Here is a 21,573-nt window from a genome sequence, read left to right as displayed (position 1 = left end):
CACGTAGCAGAGCACCAGAGATTTAGATAACGTGCACTAAATAGTTATGGAACTCAACTAAGGCGTTATCATGTACCAAGCACTGTGCCAGGTGCTAGAAGTACACCACCACCCTGATAAAGCAAAGTTCAGACACTTTTACCAAAATCACACACCACCTCCCAAAAGGAAGGCTCTGAGTCCTATGAAAACGCAGTGCACTTGGATTATCTCCCCTCTTAGGTGAGTAAGGGTCTGTCCAGACTGAAGTACTCCCCCTGAAAGAGCTAAATGCTCAGACTTGGTGCTGGGCTGAGAGAATTCTTCACTACTGGTGTGAGAATGCTTTCTCACCTGCCAGAGAAAGCCCAAAGTGAGGGCTATCAGTGGGAAGCCACTGGATGGTGCTAAGCAGAGGGGGGACAAGCGTGAGATGCTGTGGTTGACTGCCCCCGGCCACAGAGCTAGCACAGAACCAAGGGATCCGTGTCAGCAGTGTTCCTGCAAAGAAAGCTCCAATCCCAAAGGCTCCCTGTGCTGCCACTGCCTTCACCCTGGGCCTCTCCTCTGCACAAAACCCTGGCCATGGGAATGAAAAATTGCGAGACTGGCTCCAGAAGGGCAGGAATCCAGCATGTCTGCAACTCGATACACTGGAAAAGCTGGAGCAGGAAGGAGAAGGGGTTAGGGCAAGCCTCGGTGTCGTCGTCTGTCACCACTAAGAGGAGATAGCCACTACCCTTTCTCCTCTAACCAACCAAGCGATTCAGAAGCCTTCAGGAGTCAAAATCCATCATCAGCAGAAAGTGCAGCCAGCCAGCTTGACCCCCTGGGATGGGATGGAAAGCCTGGGCCAGGCCCCATTCTCTAGTAGTTACCCCTCCCCTCAGGCCTGGCTCCTGAACTCCTACCCTCGTGTTGAAAGGCATGAGACCAGAGTAAGGGAGACTGGTGGTCAGAGGCAGGGCTTCAAGTGCCCGCAGGTATCACATGGAAGTCAGCACTGGAAACACAAAATATTTTCCTTGATTGGTCTTCTTGTGGCAAAGCCGGTTCTATGACTAGAACTCAAGAAGCCTGAATAATATGGAAGGGAGCCGGAAGGAAAGGGATCTTTGAAAGCCACTATCTTTTACTAACACACTCATAAAGGGCCTGGAGTCTAGTGGAACACGTCCCTCTGAGAAGCTACTATGAACCCATATTTTCCCTAACATACGGGCAGCTAATCTAGCCCCAAGCATAGGCCTGGCCATGTTTCTGAGCATCGGGACTCCTACTTAAAGAAAACCATCCACCAGGCCTCAAGGCATGGACTGTAGAAAAGAAGACAAGGAGGTTACATGTGATCACTTAAGATTCCAAGGCTGTATCCGGCCCGTCTGCCCCCTAATGTTTTCCAGTTCAAGGACTCTTCAGCCAAAAAGACTGGAGGCTCCATGAAGAGCACACCAAGAGTACGCTGCTCATTAATATACTCCTCATGCCCAGAACTGCCCCAGCAATGACTATCTCTGTAGTAAATGAATGGCCGGCCTCCAAACAGGCCAGTGATTAATGCTGGATGGGAACCAAGTGTACCCACCCATCACCCAGGAAACCTAATGCTATTATTAAATTATTTGATTCCTATATATGGCAGAAAGCCTCAAAAGCCCCAAATGGTAGCCTACGTACTTCAGGAAATCACCTGAAAAGGATCTCATCTATCCCTTGGCACCCGTGCTTATACTTGTGAAACTTCTGTGTACACTGGGTACAAGAAGCCTAGGGCACTCTTTAAGGCGAGTCTCGGTCTTCTGTAACCACACAGCAAAGAAAGGGAGAAAGAAGGAGGCTCGTGGCGTTTATTCCCAGGTGACAATGACCACCAAATCTAACCACTGATCACCTTTCTAACAGGAAAACAGAGGTGCATGGGCAGCATAGTTGGGTAAGTGTCCAACTCTTGGTTTGGCTCAGGTCATAAACCCAGGGTCGTTAGATCCAGTCCCGCATCAGCCTCCGCACTCAGCGTGGAGTCTGCTTAGAGACTTTCTCTCCTTCTACCTCTGCCCCTCCCTGCCCAAATGAATAAATATTTTTATAAATACACACATACACACACACACATACATACTTATATACATGGGAAAACAACAGCAGGAACAACACCCCCTCAGGACTACCACCATGCGTGGTGATTTGTATGTAAGACCCTGAGGTATTAACTGAGAGATGGGTGGCCAGCACCCTGCACAGGACATTTACTACCTAAACTGCTCTTCATTCCTATGAGAAGTCAAGCAGCAAAGGAAAAATAAATAAATAAATAAACAAATAAATAAAAAGATGTAGTTGGGGCACGTGGGTGTCTCAGTTGGTTAGGTGGCTGACTTGATTTTGGCTCAGGTCATGATCTCAGGGTCCTGGGATAGAGCCCTGCATCAGGCTCCGCACTCAGCAGTGAGTTTGCTTCAGTGAGTGAGTGAGAGAGAGGATTCTCTCTCTCCCTCTGGCCCCCTAACTCACATTCTCTCTCTCTCTAAATGAATGAATAAATAATATGATAGGGGCGCCTGGGTGGCTCAGTGGTTTGGGCCGTTGCCTTCGGCTCGGGTCATGATCTCAGGGGCCTGGGATCGAGTCCCGCGTCGGGCTCTCTGCTCCGCAGGGAGCCTGCTTCCCTCTCACTCTCTCTTTGCCTGCCTCTCTGCCTACCTCTCTGCCTACTTGTGATCTCTGTCAAATACATAAATAAAATCTTTAAAAAAAAAATAATATGATAAATAAATCTTTTTAGAAAATTATAAGGAAAAAAATGTGTAGGGGCACCTGAGTGGCTCAGTTGGTTAAACGACTGCCTTGGCTCAGGACATGATCCCAAGGTCCTGGGATCGAGCCCCATGTTGGGCTCTCTACTCAGCAGGGAGCTTGCTTCTCCCTCTCTCTCTGCCTGCTGCTCCCCCTGCTTGTGCTCTCTGTCAAATAAATTAATAAAATCTTAAAAGAAAAGATGTAATTAATGCAACCTGGCAATGGGTAGGAACCATCTTCCCCAGCAAATGTGCTGTTTTCATAATTTGGAAGCCCTACCAGCCCTGGGCCAACTGAATTTAGGAGAAAAGCACTAGCCAGGCAGAAAGCTTTGGAGAAGATGTTACTTCCCAAAGTGAGGGGACTCACACAAGACAAAAGCCTAATACACACCCAGGCCAACAACACTCAGAAATCATCGTGAAGACGGACATAAGATCACAAACAAAAGGTGATAGGATTAGGAAGAATTTTTTTACTCCCTTCTCTAATTTTCAACATTTGCATAAAGTGGTTCAACTGTATTCATAAATTAAAAAAGCAAATTTATGGGGCACCTGGGTGGCTCAGTGGATTAAGCCGCTGCCTTCGGCTCAGGTCATGATCTCAGGGTCCTGGGATCGAGCCCCGCATCGGGCTCTCTGCTCCGCAGGGAGCCTGCTTCCTCCTCTCTCTCTGCCTACTTGTGATCTCTCTCTCTGTCAAATAAATAAATAAAATCTTAAAAAAAAAAAAAAAAGCAAATTTATAACTAAAAAGTAACAGCACGGATGGATGGAACAAGAAAAGGAGAGGCCAGGAAAGTTTTGGATTTTGGAAAAGTCTTCTCAAAGCAGGTTCAATTAAGACAGAAAGTTTGAGGTCCAGCTGGGATCTCAAGGAACCTGGTGTACTCATTTTTTGTCTAAAGCAATGTGAAACTCACCAGGGTCTGAAGAGGACAAGTTTGCACACAAGTCCTTCTATCATCTGTACTGGAAAGCACAATCAATCTTGAACCTTGAGATTAAGACTACAGGTCCCGGGGCGCCTGGGTGGCTCAGTGGATTAAGCTGCTGCCTTCGGCTCAGGTCATGATCTCGGGGTCCTGGGATCGAGCCCCGCATCGGGCTCTCTGCTCCGCGGGGAGCCTGCTTCCTCCTCTCTCTCTCTCTGCCTTCCTCTCTGCCTACTTGTGATCTCTCTCTCTGTCAAATAAATAAATAAAAAAATCTTTAAAAAAAAAAAAAAAAAAAAAAAGACTACACGTCCCAGTACCAGCTACAGACTTTATAGACAACAACATCACTGGGGAAAACATATAGAACTCATGAGCCAGCCCCAGTTAAAACCAACAAAGGAATTCAGATGTGGACCCAATAAGGATCAGTGGAACTGACTCACTTAATTGCCTGAGAAGTGACCAAAAGGCAAACATGCCAAAAACATAATCAGCCCCATAATTATGTCTGAACCCATAATGAGAAAAAGGGTATGTGTGGTTGGAGGTGAAGTGGGAAGTGGGATGAGGTTAGAACAAAAACCAAGATGTGTCACCAAAGAAGAGATATAGGTGGAAAGAAGCATATGACAAGATGTTCAACATCATATGGCATCAGGGGACTGCAAATTAATAAAACAATGAGATACCACGCCATCCCTATTAGAATGGCTAAAATCCAAAAACTGACAATACCAAATGCTGGTGAGGACACAGAATAAGAGGACCTCCTATTCACTGCTGGGAATGCAAAATAGTACAGTCACTTTGGAAAAGTTTGGAAAGGTTTGGCTATTTCTTACAAAATTAAACATACTCTTACCATATGATCCAGCAACTTTACCCAAATGAGTTGAAACTTAAGTCCACACCAAAACCTGCCTATGAATGTTTATGGAAGCTTTATCCAAAATTGCCGAACACTGGAAATAAGATGTTCTTCAATAATAAATGAATAAACAGTAGTACATACTCACAATGGAGTATTACTCAGTGATAAAAGGAACTGAGCAAACCACAAAAAGACATGGAGGAACCTTAAATGCATAGTGCTCAGTGAAAGAAGTCAGTCTGAAAAGGCTATGTATTGTATGATTCCAACTGCATGACATTTTGGAAAAGGCAATACAGTAAGACAATCAGTGGGTGCAAGAGGCTTGGGGGGGGAGGGAGGGATCAATACGCGAAGAACAGCACATTTTTAGGGCAGTGAAAGTACTCTGCATGATACCGTAATGGTATTTTAGGACATGTATTTATCAAAACTCATAAAACTATATAACACAAAGAGAAAACTACATAACACAAAGAGAAAACTGTAGACATAGATTAGAAATAATGTATCAGCATTGGTTCATCAATTGTAACAAATACAGCACACTAATGCAAGATGTTAGTAACAAGGGAAACTATAACAAAGTAAAGTAAAAGTGTATATGGGAACTCTGTACTATGTGTTACAATTTTTTTTTTTAATTTTTAAGATTTTATTTATTTATTTGACAGACAGACACAGCTAGAGAGGGAACACAAGTGGGGGAGTGGGAGACTCCCCACTGATGGGATGACTGAGCCATCCAGGCACCCCAGGAATTAAAATGTTTTTTTAAAAAGTGGTATGACAGAGGCCATGGGTGGCTCAGTCTATTAAGCCTCTGCCTTGGGCTCAGGCATGATCTCTGGGTCCTGGGATCCAGCCCCACCTCGTCAGGCTTCCTGCTCAGTAGGGGGTCTGCTTCTCCCTCTCCCTCTGCATGCCATTTCCCCTGCTTGTGCTCACGCTCTCTCTCTCTCTAATAAAATCCTAAAAAAAAGTGATATGACAATGAACATTAATATGAAGACAGAAGAAAAAAATGTCATGGACAAGATACCTTCTATCAAAACAAATATCCCTCCCAGATTAGCACTGTACACACCTCAGCTAGATGGTGTGGGTCCTTGGAAATGACCCTCATTTCCGCACCCCCCTCCCCCCCCCCCCCCCCCGCCGAGAGAATGAACAGAAGTCCCACACATCCTGGTCAGGGCGTACCCTGGGCTGCTGGCATGCCGGACACATCCCTGACTGCTGAAGAAGCACCACCGTGGGACCGTGACACCCAAGCCAGGAGCATCACCTCTGTGTCTTTGAGAGTTGCGGGATTTCCTGACAACTTCTAAACATGACTATAGTAAGGCAGCAGAAGCCCTAACTGCAGAGATGAAACAGGATCCTGTCACCCACCCTCCTGCCATTACCCAGCAGGACTCTTCCTTCTCTACAAAGTTGCTTCAATGTCCAGCTCCACATTTCTCCTACCAAGCACGTCCTGCTTAGCTATTCACACTCCATTAAGCCAAGATACTTTTGAACTTGGGTTCATGATTTGTAACAGAGGCCTCAGGCCAGCCCGCCCCCACCCCCTGCCCCCGGCCCCCTTCTATGTGGGTAGAGGAAGGGAGGGTTGGGCACTTCTGGAGCCAGACTGCCTGCATTTACAACCCAGCTCGGGCATTCACTGGCCGGGTGGGTAAGTTCCTTAATGTCTTAGTGCCTCAGTTTCCTCACAAAAAAGATATCGATACTTACCCCACAAATCTGCTATGAGAATGAGATGAGTTTATTTAAAGCACTTAGAACAGTGCCTTGCACACAGTGGAAGCTATAAGGGCTTACAATTATTACCTATTTTGAGTTTCTCGAAATACTGTAGATCACAGGGTCAGGGGAGGCGGCCTCAAAGACACAGAAGTTGGGCAAAGCCAAAAACATCCTCCCAGCCCCAAACCCCATTGTATTCTTCTTTCCCAGGGTCTCTGCCTCTTTTACCAAGCAGATGTTGGGTGTTTCAAGGACAGAAGTTAGATATAATTTCTCATGGTCCCCCACCTCCACCTGAACACGTCATCTTCCCAAATGTTCTGTACCAGGCACTCAACAGAGCTTTGCTGGAGGGACGTGCTCTGCAGCCCCAGGCTCTGTGTCAGAGAGCTCCGCAGGCAGGGAGGGCAGAGATCTCTGCAAAGGCACGTGCTGGAGTGAGGAGACCATTCCTGTGGGGCTCAGGTCAGAGAAGGAAAGGTCACTGCACATGCACCCTAGGGCCCAACATCAGAACTACACTACTGAAACAGGAAACAAGGCTCAGTGGGATACCTCAGAGGCAGGATGGAAGAATGAATTGAGGAGCCAGAGGCCAAAGTCGAGTCAGGAGCTCTGAGTCAGAAATCTGGGCCAGGGAAAGGCTGGCAAACTGAGAACCACACACGGCAGGCATGAAGACCAGCATTCAAAAAGGAAAAAGCCTTCAGGTGTGGAAGATGGGAACCTAGAAAGGCGGTCTGAACAGGGAAGATTCCTGGGACTGAGAGACCCAATCATGTCAAACCAATAAAGGCTTCCAAGTCTTTGCCTCTGTAGGAAAAGAATGAAATCTCCCAGAGCTGACCAGCCCAGTGATCGTCAGTCACTCCCCATAATTAGACTGCTTGAACTTTTTAAAGTGGGCGGGAGGTGGGGGGCCTGGGTGGCTCAGTGGGTTAAGCCTCTGCCTTCAGCTCAGGTCATGATCTCAGGGTCCTGGGATGGAGTCCCGCATCGGGCTTGCTGCTCAGCGCAGAGCCTGATTCTCCCTCTCCCTCTCCCCCTGCTTGTGTGCACGCTTTCTCTCTGTCAAATACATAAATAAAATCTTAAAAAATAATAATAATAAAGTGAGTTTGACTGGGTTATCTCAAGGAATCCCTTCCCAACTGTCTCCTTATTGCTGAGGGATTCTCTGAATTGGAAAATCTGGATTCCTTACCCCATGAAGAAAGAGATAATCCACGCTGCAAATGAAATGCTTTTCAAAGGATGAAGCCACATACCCACACAGATCTACCGGGAGCCCCACAGTGCCTTAGGTCTTCCTGTGGTTACAAAAGAAATGGAATTCTCAACATTTCACAACTCAGAGATCTGGGGCCTGAAATCCAGCCCAAAGTGGTGCTTTCGGCTTCAAGAAGAGCTCCAGCCCACACGTGCACCCAAATGTTTATAGCAGCAATGTCCACAATAGCCAAACTATGGAAAGAACCTAGATGTCCACCAACAGATGAATGGATAAAGAAGATGTGGTGTGTGTGTGTACACAATGGAATACTATGCAGCCATCAAAAGAAATGAAATCTTGCCATTTGCGACGATGTGGATGGAACTAGAGGGTATTATGCTTAGAGAAATAAGTCAATCAGAGAAAGACAACTATCATATGATCTCCCTGATATGAGGAAGTGGAGATGCAACATGGGGGGCTTGGGGGGTAGGAAAAGAATAAATGAAACAAGATGGGATCGGGAGGGAGACAAACCATAAGAGACTCTTAATGTCACAAAACAAACTGAGGGTGGCGGGGGGGAGGGGGGTAGGGAGAGGGTGGTGGGATTATGGACATCAGGGAGGGAATGTGATATGGTGAGCGCTGTAAAGTGTGTAAACCTGGCGATTCACAGACCTGTACACCGGGGGCTAATAATACATTATATGTTTATAAAAAAATTTAAAAATAATAATAATAAAAATAAAATTTAAAAAAAAATTAAAAAGAAGAGCTCTAGCCCTGCTGCTGGCCATTACTCCCTGGGCAAGGGCCACGGCCACCCCACTCTTTCTAGGTAGCCCAGGGACCCTCCTCTGAGCAGAGAGCACCACCATTTCACACAGTCTTCCCAAAACTCAACACCTCGGAGATGAACGGCTGAGGGACCAGAGCTTCAGGGAGGCCTGCCCAGCCGGGAGCCTGCAGAGCACTTCCTCAGCCTGCTGTGCCAGCCACGGGGAGAGTTGGGCTGCCATCTGTGGGTGGTTCACACAGGGATTCTGGTTGTCAGCTTCACCAGAGCTCTGGGAAGAAAGCAAAGGCCCAACCAGAGGAGGGACCGTGTTCCCAGGACAGGTGTGGTAAGGCAAAGGCAGGATGTCCACTGGAAACCACAGAGGATGAAACGACATATTAAAAAGTTCCTGCAAACCCAGCTTTGAGAAGGGAAAATTATCATTTCCCAACTGCAGGGGATGAAGGCCACACAAAACAACATGTGGAAAAGTTAATCTGTATCCAGTGTTTTAATAAATAACTCATTCGGTACAGAGCCCAACTCAGAGGAACCTGAAGGGAAAAGGAGGTTCTCTACCAACCCAGCAGAGACAGCCTCAGAAAGCCAGTCAGTGGCAGTTCCAGCCCCAAGGGGGCAAGAACAACTCCAGATTCCACACACCTACCCACCAAGAAGCCCAGCACTTGTGGGGCAGAGCCCCGATGGACCATGGGCGGCAGACGTGAGGCACAGGCTCTTCCCTGAGGAGCTGCCAGGCTGTGGGTCAACGGCACACAAAGGCTGTCTTTGGAACGAGCCGACGTGTCCAGAAGATGACCTACCCAGTGGAATCCCACCAGGGAAGTCTGCCTGAGATTACAAACACACTCTGTTTGGGAGTCTGTTTGGGAGAGCTGCTGGCAGGACCAGGGCCAGCCAGAAATCCTCACAGAGAGCAGGGCTGAAGCCACCCTTCCACAGCCCTGCAGACCTCCACATTCCAGGCCACAGCTGCTGGCCACAAAGGGAACGGCTGGAGCCGGAGGCTTCCGACAGGCGCTTGGCAGCTGAAGATCATCTGTCTCACTTGTCCCAAGTCCGGGGCAAGAGCAACAGGACAATCTCCGCCACTGAAGTCAGCGAGGGGAGCCTTAGGGTTCCTAGAAAAGCACTCCATTCTCCCCTGTGGCTACCTGGGGCTGGAACTTGGTCCATCTCTCCAACTTCAGAAAGAGCCTCTTAAGAGCCTTTTAATCCAAACAAGCGCTCTCTTGTCCAGTTTCCTTTGGTGACCGTGAATAGGGAAAGAACCTGGATGGAACTGGCCATTCCGGGGCTCAGGCAACCAGCCTGCTCTTCACTTCCTTCAGGGCTTCCAGGCTGGGGGGTTCCTGCCTACTCCCACAGTAAGCCTGCTAGGGGACCCCTGGACTGCAGCTTGTCCCTATCCTCAACAAGCTGTGAAAAGGACAGATCTTAAAGGGAGGAGGCATACAGTAGGCATTTAATAAATGCTGGTGACTGATCAAAATGGAAAGGCAGTACAGCACAGTGGTTCAGAATACAGGCTGTGGGATCACTGGACCTGGCCTCTGGTTCACCAGCTATGCAGTAAGCTCGTTAGCCTACATTTCTGTATCTATAAGCAAGACATAGTAAGAATTCCTTGTGTCACAGAATTACTATGGGGATAGCATAAAAGGATACCTTTATGAAAACAATTTAGCACTAACCTGGAATACAGTAAAAAATAAAAAAGAAGTTTGCCTATATAATTATGCTAAAGACAAACAACGTCCATACAGTCATTTCTCCCCAGTCATGAAAGCGAGGGTAGGACAGTGGGGACGCTGGGACACCCTGCCACTCTCATCAGCTTGCTGCACTGCCTTCAGCAGGCTTCTTTACTTTCCTCCATTTACAATTAAGGGACATGAACTAGATCAGTGTTTCCTATTTATCTGTGACAATAACAGTACTGAATCATACTTTTTATTTTTATTTTACTTATTTATTTATTTGAGAGAGAGAGAGTGTGCACTGGAGCACGAGTGGGGGATGGGGGAGGGATACAAGCAGACTCCCCACTGAGCGCAAAGCCTGACACCAGGCTCCATCTCAATGACCCTGAGATCACGACCTAAGCCAAAACCAAGAGTCAGACTTCAGTGCTGTGCCACCCAGGTGCCCTGACAGAGAGAATCCTAAGCAGGCTCCATGCCCAGAGTGGAGTGGGATGCAGGGCTCCAACTATGACCTTGAGATCATGACCTAAGCCAAAAACAAGAGTCAGACACTTAGTCAACTGAGCCACCCAAGTGCCCTTGAATCTTACTTTAAAAAAAAAAAAAAAAGTTCCCTTTATAATTTGTTTTCAATTGTTCTAAACACGTCTAGGGTCAGATTTGATTTGGTGTTAGTGCATCTTTTCAACACCTCTCTCATACTTGCTAATCTGTTGAACAAAGAGAAAGCTGGCCTCAGATTTAGAATCTTTTGTGACAGGGATGCCTGGGTGGCTCAGTTATTGAGTGTCTGGCTTTGGCTCAGGTCATGATCCCAGGGTCCTGGGATCAAGCCCGGAGTCAGGCTCCCTGCTCAGCGGAGAGTCTGCTTCTCCCTCTCCCTCTGCTGGTCCCCCTGCTTGTGCGTGCGCGCGCTCTCTCTCTCTCTCTCTCTCTGTCAAATAAGTAAGTAAAATCTTTTAAAAATAAACACACTGGATGGTAGGGATGCTCAGGTGGTTCAGTCGGATAAGCATCTGCCTTTGGCTCAGTTCATGATCCCGGGGTCCTGAAATCAAGTCCCACATGAGGCTCCTTGCTCAGCATGGAATCTGTTTCTCCCTCTGCCTGCCACACCCCCTGCTTGCACGCACTCTCTCTCTCTGACAAATAAATAAAATCTTTTAAAATAAATAAATAAACTGGATGGTAGAACACTCACCTTTTTGACCCCAGCTTCAAGTAAGCACTAATTAAATAAGAATCTTTAAATCCATTTCAAAGAGGCCTTGCCACATGAAATGTTTGGAAAAGCAAACTTTTCTTCAAGAAACTTACCAAGATTGAGAAGAGACCAGTCACACCAGCACAAGGCCAATTACAAACGTACTTTTGACTTCTGCAACATAGACCAGAACTTGTCGTATCTTTTTTGTCTCTTACACTATCTTTTCCTTCCAAGAACACTCCTTCCATGTCCTTCTTGTGGCAGGACATAATACCAGAAAATACTAGGTTCCAGTGGTGAGGTACAGCCTAACTTGAGGTCTCACTATTGTCATAAATGACATATGAATATCACAGTGCTTTATCATACAGAAATGACACACATATAATGGGGTACTTTCAAACGTGGAAAAACAGTAAGGAAGGCCCTCTTTATTTTTTTTTTTTAAAGATTTTATTTATTTATTTGACAGAGAGAGAGATCACAAGCAGGCAGAGAGGCAGGCAGAGAGAGAGGAGGAAGCAGTCTCCCTGCGGAGCAGAGAGCCCGACGCGGGGCTCGATCCCAGGACCCTGAGATCATGACCCGAGCCGAAGGCAGCGGCTTAATCCACTGAGCCACCCAGGTGCCCCAGGAAGGCCCTCTTTAAAATTCAGAGGTTGCCCCCTCTGAAATATTGGGCTTTCTCAATTACGTTCTTCACGTCACTTTGGGCTCTGGACCCATCACTGATAAGCAGGTATACTGCAAGAATCTTTAAGCTACATAGGAAATGGTATTCTTCTGACTGGAATAAATCTGTCAACAAAAAGGTACAGGCTAACTGCACTACACACCCTCTGCAGGTTCTTATTAAAAATATACATTAAAGTCCAGCATACTGCCTTTACTGCCCACATCTGTTTGCTATTCTATCTCCATTATTAATACTGTAATGCAGGGTCCCCATTCAGGCAAGATTAATTCACTGTTCCCAAAGCCTTCTGCTGACATTGCAATGGATCTGTCTGGAAGGCTATAAAGGCAGGCCCAGGCATTGCTCTTGACATGTGATCAGTAAGGAGATGAGGCCTGGGCCCCCAGCTTAATGAGAGAGAAGAGGAAGTTAGGTTGGACCTGTGATCAGAGAGGTAGAACACTCTAGTGGTTAAAAACTCAGACTTTGGACTCAAGACAGTTCAACTGAATCCTAGTTCTTTTCCTTTAGGCAATTCATTTACCCCTCAAGTGATTCGATTTTCTCATCTATAAAATAGAGATAACAAAAGAACCTGGTAAGATTGTAAAGTATCTGATGTGATCATAAGGAAGATACTAAGAACTAAAACAAAGCAAAAAAACAAAAATAAAAACAAACAAACAAAAAACCACACACACACACCCCCTGATGATTTTCATCATCCCAGAATCAACCTCTTATGCTGATGCAGGACAGGAAGAGCCCCTTAGTCTTTCTTTCTTTTTTTTTTTTTTTTAATTTATTTTTTTTTCAAGATTTTATTTATTTATTTGACAGAGATCACAAGTAGGCAGAGAGGCAGGCAGAGAGAGAGGAGGAAGCAGGGTCCCTGCTGAGCAGAGAGCCTGATGTGGGGCTCGATCCCAGGACCCTGAGATCATGACCTGAGCCAAAAGCAGAGGCTTTAACCCACTGAGCCACCCAGGCGCCCCGAGCCCCTTAGTCTTTCAACCTATACATGCTAAGTAGTCATCACCAAGATACCAAAAAGATAGTGTAAGAGGCAGAAAAGATACGACAAAAGCTAAAAGCAGGAGAGGATATGATAACAGAAATACAATCAGCTCTTGATTAACTGTGCTGATGAGAGGGAAGGAAGACAACACATAAATTGAAGAAAAGAACCCCTCTCACGAAAGAGTATAGATGGAACAAAATATTTGTGTTTTTTTTAAATTATAGATAGTAACTTACTCAAGGACATGATATCATTGTTTAAGAGACAGTAGAACACAGTCATTAAGAACATGAACTCTAGAGCCAGAATGCCTGCATTAGAATCCTGGCTCCACTACCTCCAAGCTGTGTGACCTTAAACAAGTTATAGACTCTCTTTGTAGCTCAGTTTCCTCATCTGTAAAATGGGACAAATATGAGTATCTACCAGTATTATATGGTTGTGGTAAAAATAAAATTAGTTTATACATGCAAAGTGACTAGGAGACCACTTGGTTCATAATCAATGCTATAACATAATAAATGTTAGCTTTCATTATTATTAGTGTTGCTGTTATGGTTTTAGCTGACTTAATACTAAGTTGATGTTTAACTTAATATTAAAATTTATTTAAATTCAGTGGTTATGGGGGTACATAGGGGAGACAGGATTTGGAAGTATACAGGGCAGAAAACGGGAGAGAGACTAGAATAAAAAATGTACTATGTATAGGCTGAGCACAGACAACTGCAGGTTACAAGGAAGTAAGTAAGATCAACAGAGGGAAAGAGATGGATATATTCATGATACAGCAAGAGGAGTAAAATGTTAAATGCAGAATCTAGGTAGTAGGTATTTGTGTGTTGGCTATAAAATTCTTTCAACTATGCTTTATGTTTAAATTTTTTCACAACAAGCTAGAGGAGGGAAAAAAAAACAAGGAGACTTAGAGGCATCAATTCAAATTCTGGATCATAGCTAGGCTGCCTGTCCTCTGAGCTCAAACACCAGAGCAATTTGGAAAAACCTGTTGGTTTTGGAACACTTGCTCATCATCAACACTGTCCTACACCAGATGAGCAGAGTTCAGGTGCTGACCTGGATCACTCTGGCACAAGCAGATACAAGCAGAGGGCAGAAACCCAAAGGTTCAACCTGAGCAGTGCCAACCACACAGAATTATGACATTATCACCTCTGCTCAGGGAAAACCCAGAAATAAGGCTCAAGGCTAAGGAAGAGACAGGTGGAGGGTGGGCAAGTGCCCTATACTCACTCGTGGACTCTGCTGTCACCATAGAGATCACTCAGGCCGAAGCTGATGTAGTGCCAGTGTTCAGGGATATTGGCAGAAGGGCTCCCCATGTTCCTGTACATGCTAACATAGTCCAGGGGATCTGGGCCGCCCAACCTGCAAAAGACAAAACACAGTGGAGTCAGTGTGAGCCTGAAAGCAGACAATGTGAAGCTAAGAGGTCATGCCTTACCAATCTAAAGACCCCATCCTAGAGGAACGTGGGACGACTAAAAGGAAGCCACACCTCCAGGATAAGACCAAGGGATGGTCTTATCAACTAGAAGTTGCCCAATTCCAGAAGCAGAAGAGGCTCCCTTCAATCGCCCAGATGCAGGACCTCTTTTAGAAATAAACAGACTAGGTGGTTACCCCTTTTACTTCCTCCAATTTCAAATTACCAATCCCAAACAGGATTGACAGGGATTACCTCTCTTCCATGAAGCCTGTAATCATGCCAAGCTTCAAGGCAAGAGGTGCATTACTCAATCAACTGGCTTTGGTTGAAAGACCATCCTGGGCATCCCTAATGGGCATTGTTCCTGGAAGCAGAGGCTCAGCTCCACTCCTGCCTCTTAGACAGCTAATTCCTGAAAGACTATATTGTGCCCTATGTTAATTACAGTTTGCTCTAAACAAATCCAATGCCTTCAGACCCCGGCCTACACCCCACAGACCAAAACTGGTCTTTTCTCATGCAAGTGACAAAGGCCACACTTAGGCTAGCTCAGCCCTGCACAGAGAACTGCAGCAGGCCAGAATGAGCCTTGGGAGTTCCTGCATCCAGAAGATGATCCCAGGAGACTGTCGCCGCAAAGGTAGAGCTGGAATATTAAATGATTTGGGGCCTCCGAGGACCACATTAAACATCCCCCATAACTCCAACTGAGAAGCAGCTGAGGAAGAGAGTCAGTCATTAGCTCACTCTAAGGATTTAATTCCTTAAGGGTTTCCTTTAGTAAAGCAATTAGAGCTCTTAAAAAAAAAGAAGAAGAAGAAGAAGAAAAAGAAGAAAAAAGCTCCCGCTTTTCTTCAGAATAGATAGGGAAACTTGGTACACTTGAGAAACAGCCTAAATGGAAACCATCAGCGGAAGGAAGTCTGCATTTTAGCTCACAAACACTGTGCATTTGAGCTGCCTCGGATATCTGACTGTCCCACAGACTGGAAAAACTTTGCCTGCCCCTGGGACATTGACGGACTGCACTTTGCAACTGGAATCATATGCTGAAGGAACACTAATAACCAAATAAAAGACATGTTACATGTGATCCCAGCAACAGTGCCAGTATCATGCAATTTAAGTACTATTTAAAACCAGTAGGTCTGGTTTCATCCTCTTTTGCCAGGGCATTACTTGCCTTTACAGAAATCCTTATTCTCTACTAGGAAATGCTAAGTTATTTATAGAACTTTAAAAAAGTTGCTACAGATAGCTAAGAATCTCAACTGAGTGGATTAGGAAAAGGGACAAATCCCCATGTCTTTCCTTAACTCTGCTTTGGCCAAATCATTTGAATACTTCCACAACCAGTTGAATATAAGAAAGTTTGCTGGGGGAAGAAGGAAACAAAAGGGTAGCTATCCCTGGAACAACCACACGATAGCTGCAGAACCCCATAATACATGGGAGTGACTACAGGTTCCATATCTGCTCTGGTTTCCTGCTCCAAATTCCCAATCTTGCCCTTCCTTCAACCAAGGTCCATCCAGCAAAAAGCAGCAAAACTGTATCCACGGTTCCATGCTCCATCTGCCATACCCTCTGCAGCCCTCTCTCAGGATATACTGCACCAAGGAGTGCTGCTTTACCTTAAAACTACAACTGTAAGGAATAACCAAGAGTCAGGCAAAATTAGCCTTGTCCCCAAGCACAGTGTTGTTCTACTTACTCAGAAACCTGATGGGGAAACAGATGAGTATATAGAAAATAATCACATTTTGCACTTGGAAAAGATATTATCCAAGGACCCAGAGCACCCCTTGATGCTCTTCCTTGAACCTACTTCTTTGAACACCTAACCTCACTCCACAAGCCAGAGGCAGGCGTGCAGCAACTCCAGGGTGCAAGCTCTGCCTCCATGTTTCTGCTCCCTGATCACTAAAGTCTCAGCTTTCAGCCAGGATGTCCCTGCTGGCCAGGGTCCACTGGCCAAAGAGCCAATCTTCTGTCACAAGAAGAGGAATCTCAAGGGACCCTGGGCCACAGCCAGACCTGGGTAGCCTTAGTCAAATTTTGAACAAGGCCTTGTGGGAACCCAAATGTGAGCTCTGTCAATGAACTGATTTCAGAATCTTAATTATGCAAACCCTTCCAAATCTTACAAAGAACCAGCTGCTCAGCCGCTCCTTCTCATATTTTTCTGCATCTAGACAGCATTTCTAATTTCACAAAGTGCTCTTTATTAGTCATTACATGTTGGCCCATCTCTAAAGGTAAGTTCTGCAGGGAAGAAAAAAAAAAAAGATGCCCAAATCAGTCTCAGTCCTTTGCATGTGCTTTAACATCTCCACACACAACTCTATCCTTCATGGCCAGTTGAGTGACAGAAAAACTGTTGTCTAAGTCTGTGTAGTGATTTCTCCGCACACTCACATGGGGCCTGAACAAATGGCATCGCAGAAACTGGTCCTCTGTTCTCATGACACAATCCAACACAGCTCATCACAATACATATTTAAATACAGATGTGCAATGAGAATGGGTCATTAAGTTATCAAGAGTTGCTTTTCACTCAGAAGCTCTCTTCAAATACTCCTCTCAACCAGAGAACAGTTTGCCTGCTGAAGAGAACTATACTGCTGGCCACATCTCCTCCTGGCTATCAGACATGGCCCTCCCATAGGAGGAGGCTGGTCCCCAGGCCCTCCATGATGTCAGTCTCTTCACATCCTCCCAATGACCCAAGGAGCGAGCCTCAACCCTAGACAGTCTAGTTTCTGCCATCTCAGGATGAAGTTAAGAGGTTATCTTGGAGAAGATTCAGCCCTAAATGGAGAGGTAACCAGCAAAGACATTCACTCTATCAACTTCCCTCTTTGGGTCTACCTGCCCCTTTGGCCACATCCCATGCTGCTTCCTGAACAGTCTTTCAGAGCTCAGTGAAGGGGATCATCTAACACAGTGCCTACACAAATGCCATTCTGGACAGATTCAACCAACTCCTCAATTTGATCCAGAAAGACAGGCTCTTTGTCAGAGTCCCTCGAACACCTGTTTTGCCCAGAGGCTATAGAGAGAGACACCCTGCAAACACGAATGAAAAACAAAAAAGGACCATTCCTACCCCAAGGGCAGCCCTTCTGTAAACAGGTCTGATTCTGATCCTTAACAGAGCCGCTTGAGGGTTACTGTCAGCGTCCCTGTGAGACTGTTGCCTAAATCCTAAGCTTGTGGTCAGGGAGCTCCTCTTAACATGTCTTACTTCTTTACTCCGTAGCGAAGTCCCAGGTCTTCATTATTTACTGTGGTCCCCTTCAGTCCTTAGCCAAAACATGGATCTCCCTGCCCCTGCCTCTGTTGTAGCCAATGTCCTAAAGCAAAGCAGCTGCAAAGCCAGAGGAAACTCTGCTTGGAGAAGGAGAACTGTGCCGAGTAAGCAGAAAGTTTATCTATCAAGAAAAGTTGCTCCGTGAAACTTCAAACCAAAAGCTCTGCACCGATATGACTGACGTCTGATCTCATGGGAAAGGTATCAAAAGGAGACTTCCTTCTCCTTTCTTCACAGGCACAACTCTCGTAACTTGCTCCCCTCCTAACCTACGGGAAAGCGGGGATCCCCAAATCCACCCCTACCCTGTGCAGTCTCGAGCCCGCTGAGCTCCGCCAGCCGCACTCCTCCAAAGCCCTCTCATATGCTCCCCAGGCCCCGCCTCGCCTCCCCCATCCCACTTCAGCCGCCCCCCGCCCCCGGCTTCCCCTTGCCCACTAATGACCCCCTACAGGCGCCCCCTCCTTTCACCACGTTTACAGTTCCCCCCTCCTATCGCACTCCCCCGCTCCTACACACACCCCCAATTCACTCTATTCTCCTAATCCCAGTTAACCCTTCTTCTTCCCTCCCTTGTTAACCCTTCGCTACCCACAGGCTCCGTTAACCCCTTTGTCCCCATTCCCAACTTCAGCCTTAACTCCTTCCCTCGCAGCAGGACGCCCTCCTTCTCAGTGCTTTAACCATTCTTCTCCACCTCCCCCTCCTCCGCAAATGACTTCGCCCCCGGGGTTCTAACGCTTCCCAGCCCGCCCCTGTCCGTCTCCCCGCGGCCCAGGGCATACCAGTACTTGACGATAGCGGTAACCTGGAGCGGGTTCGGTTGGTCAGGGTAAAGGCGACGGCACTCTCCGTAGATGGCGTGCAGTCCCGGGGGGAAGAGCGAGGCGAAGGCCGGGGGCGCACTAGGGCCAGGGGCCGGGGGCGCGGCGGGGCCGGGGGCGCCGCTAGGCCGCAGCTCCGCCATCCGGGCGCGTAGGGCGCTGGGGGGACCGGGGAAGGTGGACGAGGGGGAAAGCACTGACGCGCCAGCAGGCGGACTCGGTGGATGCGACTCCCCGAAGCGATGGGGGCTGCAGCGAGGTCTAGGCTCCGCGCCTGCGCACGGCGCACCGTCTACCCAGGCCGTCGCAGCCGCAGAGACAGCCAGAGGCTGCCTCGGGGGCCGCGGGGCGCTCAAGGGGGCGGGGCGTCGGCGCGCCCTATGCCGTTATCCATTGGATAGTATCAGTGCCAGTCACAGGTGGGGAAGGCGTGACTTGACAATAGGTCCCGCCTCCCTCTACTGGTGTTGGGGATGTCCCAAGGCTCTTGGTCTCCCCCTAGTGTTAGGAGGAACCCAGGTTTAAACAGAGATATTGAGACTTCTAAGGTGCTAGGGTCCCAGGAAAGCAGTGGGAAGTTCGACAAAGGGCTTGCCACTGTTCTGCTGACGCGCTGGTAAGAAGAATTAAAGCATAAATCTGACAATAATGGATTGGTTCATTCATCCATTAGTGTGATTTTCGTTTCCAAAGATTATAAATCTGGGGGCACCTGGGTGGCTCAGTGGGTTAAGCGTCTGCCTTCCGCTCAGGTCATGATCTCAGGGTCCTGGGATCGAGCCCCGCATCGGGCTCTCTGCTCAGCGGGGAGCCTGCTTCCTCCTCTCTCTCTGCCTGCTTCTCTGCTTGCTTGTGATCTCTGTCTGTCAAGTAAATAAATAAAATCTTAAAAAAAAAAAAAAAAAGATTATAAATCTGGAGGCGCCTGAGTGGCTCAGAGGGTTTAGCCTCTGCCTTTGGCTCAGGTCATGGTCCCCGAGTCCTGGGATCCAGCCCCGCATCTGGCTCTCTGCTCGGCGGGGAGCCTGCTTCTCCCTCTCTCTCTGCCTGCCTCTCTGCCTAGTTGTGATTTCTCTCTGTCAAATAAATAAAATAAATAAATAAATAAAATCTTTTTAAAAATTATAAATCTGAATGTTTCTTACTGTCATTGAATGTCCATTTACCATATTTACTGCCACTAACACCGCCTAATTCAGGGGTTGTAGGTTGAAATACTTATTTTGGAGTCCTGTTAAAAAGTAGCAAATGTGGGGCGCCTGGGTGGCTCAGTGGGTTAAAGCCTCTGCCTTCATCTCAGATCATGATCCCAGGGTCCTGAGATTGAGCCCCGCATCGGGCTCTCTGCTCAGCGGGGAGCCTGTTTCCCCTCCTCTCTCTCTGTCTGCCTCTCTGCCTACTTGTGATCTCTGTCTGTCAAATAAATAAATATTTTTTTAAAAAAGTAGCAAATGTGAAGTCAACTAGGACTAATTTAAAAGACTTGGTGATTTTTTTGTTTCTATTTTTTTAAAAGGTTTTGTATATTTTAGAGAAAGCGTGCACGAGTGGGGTGGGGGCAGAGGGAGAGGGAGAAGCCGACTCCCTGCTACTCTATCCCAGGACCCTGTGATCATGACCAGGGCCCAAGGCAGACATTTAACCTACTGAGCCACTCAGGCACCCAAAGACTTAGTATTTTTTTTTTTTAAGATTTTATTTATTTGACTGAAAGAGTGAGAGAGCACAAGCAGGGGGAGAAGTAGAAGGCAAAGGAGAAGCAGGCTCCCCACTGAGCAGGGAGCCCTATGTGGGGCTGGATACCAGGACCCTGGGATCCTGACCTGAGCCAAAGGAGGACGCCTTTTTTTTTTTTTTTTAAAGATTTATTTATTTATTTATTTATTTGACAGATAGAGATCACAAGTAGGCAGACGGGCAGGCAGAGAGAAAGGAGGAAGCAGGCTCCCTGCCGAGCAGAGAGCCCCAATGTGGGACTCAATCTCAGGACCCTGGGATCATGACCCAAGCCGAAGGCAGAGGCTTTAACCCACTGAGCCACCCAGGCACCCCTAAAGGAGGATGCTTAACCATCTGAGCCACCCAGATGCCCCAAGACTTGGTAATTTTTTAATAAATGCTTTTAGTTATGACAATCTCTAATTTTTGTTTTAGGCAGATATATGCAAATTGCCTTGAGGAACACCAATATTCATTATCTGCTATGGATCTGCTCTTTTCCATTAACGTTCACTCTCTGTAACTGGGAGAATTTTTAATTGTAAGTAATCTTTACACCCAATGTGGGGCTCAAATTTACAACCCCCAGATCAAGAGTCCTATGCTCTACTGATTGAGCCAGCCAGGTGCCCCTGGGAGAATTTTTAATTCACAAGGCACCTGGCTGAGAATTATTTCCCTGTGTACAATAAGGAATTCCAAGCGAAAGGAATAAAAGAAGTCCTGATTACCAATGCTATTGACTAAAGATTCCCCGCAACTTGAAGGGGTTGGGATTGCATAATCTGGAGAAAAATGCACTCATTTGAAAATATGCTCATTTGAAAATAGCGACATGTAACTTCTCTTCACTACCATTTTCTTATTCATCAATATCAATTCTGACTCTTCATGAAAATCAGAGATACTAAGGCAGCTCCTGAAGCTATTAAATGAACAATGTTTTTAATGACCAAAAGATCATCTGTACCTGTAGTTCCAAATGTCAGTCCTCAGACCAATGTTAGCCTGTTGCAAAGTTTACACCCACCCAGGAAAAAATGTGAAAAGAACCAAAATGTGCTGGTTTTTCTCAAAAAGCAAATTTTATAAAATTTAAGTTGTTTTCTTTTGTTCTGGGAGTACGTCCTCCTTCCCCATGTGCGTGTGGTGGGGGTGGCATTAAATTTTCCTTCATTAGAGTTCGATGCTGATAAATGTTTATTAATGTCTTACTGACCCAAATAAAAACATAGCAACCTTACACTACCCAGGAGAAGTAGTGGCAGGACTCATCTGGAAAATCTAAACATCCACGCAATACT

The 21,573-nt window shown here is 46.5% G+C and overlaps 1 protein-coding gene across 2 annotated transcripts in view; it reads right to left on the bottom strand.

The window, feature by feature from the left end:
- Nucleotides 1–18,882, bottom strand: part of SUFU (SUFU negative regulator of hedgehog signaling) — a 114,885-nt gene extending 96,003 nt beyond the window's left edge. For both annotated transcript variants that reach the window (XM_046026642.1, XM_046026644.1), the window contains exons 1-2: nt 18,512–18,882; nt 14,218–14,352 (exon numbers count right to left, since the gene is read on the bottom strand). In XM_046026642.1, the coding sequence (XP_045882598.1) occupies nt 14,218–14,352; nt 18,512–18,693 (317 nt within the window). In that variant the 5' untranslated portion in view covers nt 18,694–18,882. The remainder of the gene's footprint in view (nt 1–14,217; nt 14,353–18,511) is intronic.
- Between the last annotated feature and the right edge of the window lie 2,691 nt (nt 18,883–21,573).

Source organism: Meles meles, chromosome 13 (assembly GCF_922984935.1).
Source record: "Meles meles chromosome 13, mMelMel3.1 paternal haplotype, whole genome shotgun sequence".
In the NCBI taxonomy this organism is placed as follows: domain Eukaryota; kingdom Metazoa; phylum Chordata; class Mammalia; order Carnivora; family Mustelidae; genus Meles; species Meles meles.
This window is presented reverse-complemented; position numbering and strand designations above follow the sequence as displayed.